The sequence below is a fragment of the Theobroma umbraticum genome, unplaced genomic scaffold (genome assembly GCF_002168275.2).
Source record: "Theobroma umbraticum cultivar Fairchild unplaced genomic scaffold, ASM216827v3 scaffold_81.0, whole genome shotgun sequence".
In the NCBI taxonomy this organism is placed as follows: Eukaryota; Viridiplantae; Streptophyta; class Magnoliopsida; order Malvales; family Malvaceae; genus Theobroma; species Theobroma umbraticum.
The window spans coordinates 2,649,155-2,655,533 of NW_018397268.1; the positions used below are offsets into that span (position 1 = coordinate 2,649,155).

The following is a 6,379-nucleotide window of genomic DNA, read 5'->3' on the forward strand; positions in this document are numbered from 1 at the left end:
TAAGGTATTTATGAATGAGATAACCAATAGTTTTAGCTGTCCATAGTAAATGTTCCCGTCTTTTCCATCCCAAGGTTAATGTCCTGTAAATTCCCCAACCACTCCATCAACCTAAGATATAAAGAAAAAGTTTTGAGCATCATTATCAACTTAAATGCTCAGAAAATAGACATTGGAGATCGAATGCTACACACCAGGCGCACTTATATAGTAGTGAAGAGCAACACGTTGACCAAGAACACTTCCAATGGTACGGATTCCACCAATTTTTAAGAACTGCAACATAATGTAATCTAATCCGCCTTGCATCCATGTGCTTAAAGTTGGCTTCTCTCTTACCTCCAAATATACAAAAACTCATATGATGCAGTACCTTACGTGGTCCCCTATTCCTTAGGAAAGCCATGGTTTTCCATTGCTTTAAGACAATCCTTCATAGGAAGAACCTTCTTCCTTGTTCGCAACAACATAACAAGCTACGAAAACGGCCAGCAAAAGAAAGAGAAAGAATAAGAAGAAAGAGGTAAACAGAACCATTCTAAGAGACAGGAGAAAGAAAGGAGAAAATGACATTTGGTCCATAAAGTCTATCTCCAAGGTGTAAAATTTTTTTGTTTCGAGCATTATTAAATGCCCTTCTGTCGACAAAATTGCACCGATGATCTTGACTTGATGGATTATGAAGGGAATTTGTGCACTATTACAGAATTTAAGTGCATGAGCACATTATTTAGTGTTGTATTAATAAAATCACGTTAGTTCCCAACTTTACAGTCTCAAAATGTTAGATCTCTACTCATAACAAGTCTAGATAGGGAGCATAAGATAGTGGTCTATCTAGCATAAGATGGTGGTTTAAAAGATAAATTCAATAAGGACATAAGAACTCACCATCCTTTCCAATTTCTGGAAGAAATCCCGATGCATGCTTTTCAACAAGTTTCAGATACTCATCCACTTCATGTTCACAAACATTAAATAACACAATGGACCCATACTGGAACACGACCATGAAACAGCAGTCACTTGCACTTAATTATGAAAGCACCAGGACCCTGAAACAAGGAACATATCCATCAACAATATATTTTACTTCATTTTCATCTTTAGAGAATTCAAGAAAAAAAAAATCTGAGAAAGGAGAAGATGTGCATGGTTTGAGTAAAAAACTACTGGTTTGCTTCTGGAAAAACTTATCAAAGACAAAAAGTTGTGGCCATGCTTCATGCCAATTGATGGGACGCACATCTCACATTTGTACAGAAATCTTTCATCCCCAATTGAAATCTGTTCCGAATTAATCCAGAATCATCCTGACAGACAACTGTTTATAGGACGCAAACCATATATTTATATCCATTTGAACCTGATTCCAGAGAGAGGGAGAGAGCAGACCTGGTGGATACCCTAAATTAATTCATGCATTAATAAGATTTGCACACTGGGAGAGACATGGAAGTTTATTTTCTGCAATATTTAGTACTTAACTGAAATGACGTTAACAAACTTTTGGTTTAGACCACCAAGAACTGAAAACTTTTCAGTTTTTACACACTGAAACACCAAATATGTCAGCCCTACAAGAGAGAAAACATTTAAAAGAACATCATCATGTTGTGCGAAAGTAACAAATCCCATATTTGCGAATACAGTAGACACGACGTTGCTTGTCTAGACTCTTTAACAGATGTAATACATTAACAAAATAAAACCCAGTACCCGTGCCTATACTAGGTCTTATAACATGAGGACATGGAGAACCACAGGCAGCGTTTATGATTCTAGACCTGGAAACTTGCAATACATGTTAGAAGATATTTGAAAATGAGCAAATAACCAATTTACTCGGTAGCAAAGAAGAATCTCAGGAGAACAATCTTACTTTGTTTGTTTTTGGTTAGTATTATTTTTGCATGAGAAATTGAGTTTGGTAACATTTTATTCCAAATAATCTTGATGAATTTTGATTTTTCCTTTAAATCAAACAAAATTTACCTAAAATTCTACCGTTGCTTCGAAATTCTTAATAAAGAAATTCATTCAAATTTGTTATTTTTATCAAAATTCAAAATAATACCTCTTCAAAAGTTTTTTACGAAAAGCAACACTTCTTCGAAAGTTTTTGGATTTTTGAAAAGCCACGACTCTTACAGCTAATCATGATGAAACCTTCCTTCAATGGCACCCTTTCCTTTCTATAAAATCTTGAAAACCAACTTCTGATAATAATCAAAATTTTCTTATTTCCTCCCACACACAATGGTTGCTTCCTCTTCATCTACTTCTTGGGAGACTCAAATGGTTTCCCAAGAAGAAATTAATGCGTTTCATACCATTGATCGAAACATCTTCGCCAGGCTTGTTCGGAACCTTCGACGTGATATAGGCGAGTCCATTCACGTGATGTCTTTCCTCCTTTGGGTTGAACATGGCGATAACCCTGCTCGAAACTTGGTTTCCAGTATTCAACCCTGGTCTGATACTCTGATCAATGCATTGGCTAAAGAGGCTGTCCTTTGTTTGAATTGTATAAAGAGTGATGAGTTCCCGTTCAATAATTTCAAAGACTCCAACTATCTCATTCCTTTGATTCAAGGATTGACAAAAAATTGGGCCTCTCTTCATTTCTTTCATCATAATCGTCTTCGTATTGTGCCTGATATTATTCAAAATATTCAGGATGTTTGTTTTCGAGCCTTTGGAGATATATTGCAGCAGGCATCGACTATTAATTCAATGGCTGCCCAACACAGAGTTGAACAAAGTTTGGAGGCATCAAGGTTTAATTGTCCATTGACTAGGCCAACTTTGCCTGTATTCAACAACTATAACTCTGAGTTTGGAATCTTTGGTGATCAAAACATGGGAAATAAGCGAGTTTTCTGGCCCCTTTGGAATTCAGGCAATTTGAGTTTTGTCCAAGAAGTTGATCCTTATAATATCAAGACTCAAAAACAGTCTGTGGATGAGGAAATGGAGGAACTGTTGAATAACATACACTCCATTGACATTAAGGGTTGGGAAGCGAATAATAATAATAATAATAATAATCAAGAAGTCCCAGCAGAGGATAGAACTATTTTCTTAACATTTTCTAAAGGATACCCTATATCAGAGAAAGACGTAACAGATTTCTTCACTAGGTACTTAACTTTTTTCTTAATTTTCAATCTTGTTATTTGCAAATTGATCTATACATAATCTTGATTAATGTTTTTCAATATGAACTATATTATGTATTTAGTTTTTGTAATTGCTTTTGCTTGTGATTGTGCAAGTAGAAAATTTGGGGATAATTTCATTGAAAGAGTTGAGATGCAAGAAGTCCCAATTGGAGAGCAGCCATTGTTTGCAAAGTTGGTTTTGCATTCTGCTTCTAGCCTTGACACCATTTTGAATGGCGTACCCAAAGCCAAGTACTCAATCAAGGGAAAGCACGTTTGGGCTCGAAAGTTTGAGCATAGATATCTTTAAGTCACCATTCCTAGGTGGAGTATGGTGTACTAAGGAGTTGCTGGTTGTTTATAATAAATCGTGATTCTAGTGTATGCGTGATTATGGCACATTCTTGTTGTAGTGAGTGTGGTTTGTTATAGTTTGACGTGTTGAAGGTCACATGGGAAATTTGTTGCTATAGTAGTAATATGTTGTGTCCACAAGGCTTTGTATATTGGGTTTGTAATGTTGGTGGCATGAGTAGGATGAATCTTCATCCTTGGGGCTACAATATTGTAATTACTCTTCTCAAAGTGTGGTGTTCAGTCCATATGACATAATATCTTATGTTTTTTTAAAATAAATTTTACGTGCGCACGAAAACATATATATATAAACTTTAAATAATGAACATAAAATGATTGTATTATATTTTTAGTTCATTGTTAGGATTAATAATCTCTTATTTTACTTTCTTATGAGCTAATTGGAAAGGATTAGGCAATAAAGGAATCAAAAGAAAAGTCAAGTTGACCATCTAAATTAATGACTTGTCATAAACACAAATGGAAGATTTTAAAAGTGGTTATGGAAGATTGGAATAAATTTATTATATTCATATCCAATTCATATAGTAAACTTGGAAATTACAACCAAATTCACATCAAGCATGGAAATTTATTATACAAATTCCAAACAAGCACAATTATCCAAAGTAAAAGAACTTGGAAATTACATCCAAATTGGTAACAAACATGAAAATTTATTATACAAAATCCAAACAAGCACAGTTATCCCAAAGAAGAGAAATTCTCCTTCTAGTGAACATGACTACCAGAGTGATTAGATTTATCTAGATTTTGATACTTGAACAACTTTGCACAAACTAAATAATATCCTAAGTTCACCACTCCAATTACTGCCAACATCCAAAATACATTATCCAATCTTCCATTGTTAATGTTATCCGGCAACCACTCTGTTGTTTTACGAACTAAATCCGTGATAATGGTACTTAAATAAAGTCCCATTGCAATTAGTAACGATATCATTGCCGTGGAAGTACCTTTCAGTGACTTCGGAAATTCTTGGTAGTACAATGCAATTTGTCCAGGGAAGTGAAATCCCTCACCAATACCTAAAATTGTTAGTGGCACAACAAGCCATAGACCGGAAATGGGTACCACATAGTCAGATTGATTGGTGAGCTGCTGATGTGTCCGGACCACATGGAGACGCCTCATTTCGATTAGGGCAAACCCCATCATGGCAAGTATATTGATGACATGGCCAATCCCAATTAGTCGAAGGGGTGTCAAAGGCCAAATAGGGATGAACTTTTGCCATGCTGGGTGGAGGAAACGGTCAATGATAAAAATTGAGAGAGCTGTGGCAAGTAGGTTAAACATTATGAAAGAACTTGCTGGGATTTTGAAGTGTGGTCCGAGGTGTCGATCCATGGTTAGAACTTGGACGACGGCCAAGCTGTTAACCACGCCTATGGTGGTACTTAAGAGAATGCTACTTGACCATAATGGCATGATCTTGAGTAGGGTTTTGAGGTCTTCCACTTCTTCCACTGTGCATAGCTTCCATGGTCCTGCATTGGAACGACTCGATTGACTATTTTCACTCTCATGCAAGTGCATGATCAAAGATCCTAGCAAGTGCTTGTCAAGTTCTTCGATTTATATTTGAAATGGAAAGGGTAGTATCTTAAACTTTTACTTGGACCATTGTTAAAGATATTTGTCTTCTCAACACTTCCATAATAATAATCTCGAGTGTCGAAAGTGCCTGATGCATTTCTCTTCTGAATCGCTACAAATATTACACACAGAATGCTAAGGAATGGGCTTCCCTTAGGTTTGATGCGTCGGTAAAATTGTTTTCTTGATAAAAAGAGTACCAAACTAGTAGCATTCACAACTGTGCAAATCCCGACTGCTAAATCCTAACTCACATTGTCTTGAATGTAGATGATAGCTGTTAAGCTAACACAAATGGCAACGTATAATGCCAAAAAAGACCAATTGAAAAATATCCCTTGATCTTTGGCATTGTCAAATTGATCAGCTCCCATGGTTGGAATTGTAAAACGTGTGCCCACGACACCAAGTGAAGCTAGTGCTAAAGCTAGGTAAAGGACTGCGAACTGAAGCTTTGATGGAGTAGGACATTTGAATGCACCCATTGCACATGGCAACGGCTGTTAGGGTTAACAATATCATACGCTAATACTTAATCTTTAATACTATATATCAAGTTATTTATTATAAATTATGTAATCCAAGATCATATATATGTAAAAGAAAAGAAATTGAGTAATAAAGAGACAAGAGAAAAGTTTATGTTTTATTTTGTTATTTATGTATATAAATAAAAAGTTTTCATTTCTTTATGAATTATCAAGTCATCATAGCTAAGCTGAAGTACTGTTGACATATTCAAGTGTACATAGCCTCAGAATATTAGAAAAAGCATGATAAGATATGCCGATTAAAGTCAATCTATATGTTACAGCAATGGGACCTATGTAAATTTTTTTAATGAATTTTACATGTATAATGTAAAAGTAGTAATTATGATTATTAATAAATTATATTATTTTATATATAAAAAAATCAATAAATAAACCAATCAATTAATAAACATATAATTGGAAATTACATGAAACCCACAATTTATGGGGTTTGAATTAACTTTTTATTATATTCATTCTTCACATTGAGTAGCATATTTTAATTTATTATTATATACTTCGAAGATAGTTAATTAACGTGTCTAGTTGGACAATTATCATTGTAAAATAAATTATCTTTTTTCAAAAATAAATTCCACCATTTACAAAAAAAAAAACCCACTATATGACACATTATTGTACCGAACCACACCAATTATCCGAAAACAACAAGAAAATCCCACCATTCACAAAAAAAAAAAA

The 6,379-nt window shown here is 34.7% G+C and overlaps 1 protein-coding gene and 1 pseudogene across 1 annotated transcript; one reads left to right on the forward strand and one right to left on the reverse strand.

Annotated features, from left to right (window-relative positions):
* The first annotated feature begins 2,259 nt into the window (after positions 1-2,259).
* On the forward strand, positions 2,260-3,612 carry LOC110425566 (uncharacterized). Its single transcript, XM_021440477.1, has 2 exons — positions 2,260-3,143; positions 3,282-3,612. The coding sequence occupies exons 1-2, from the start codon at positions 2,260-2,262 to the stop codon at positions 3,472-3,474; spliced, it is 1,077 nt and encodes a 358-aa protein (XP_021296152.1). The 3' UTR covers positions 3,475-3,612.
* Positions 3,613-4,253: 641 nt separating this feature from the next.
* LOC110425595 (protein NRT1/ PTR FAMILY 2.6 pseudogene) lies at positions 4,254-5,084 on the reverse strand (annotated as a pseudogene).
* Between the last annotated feature and the right edge of the window lie 1,295 nt (positions 5,085-6,379).

Bases quoted from the DNA above. Each gene is read 5' to 3' on its own strand.
- LOC110425566 (XM_021440477.1), top strand. From the start codon at position 2,260: ATGGTTGCTTCCTCTTCATCTACTTCTTGGGAGACTCAAATGGTTTCC. The intron at 3,144-3,281 runs GTACTTAACTTT...TTGTGCAAGTAG, and splicing joins GTAACAGATTTCTTCACTAG to AAAATTTGGGGATAATTTCA.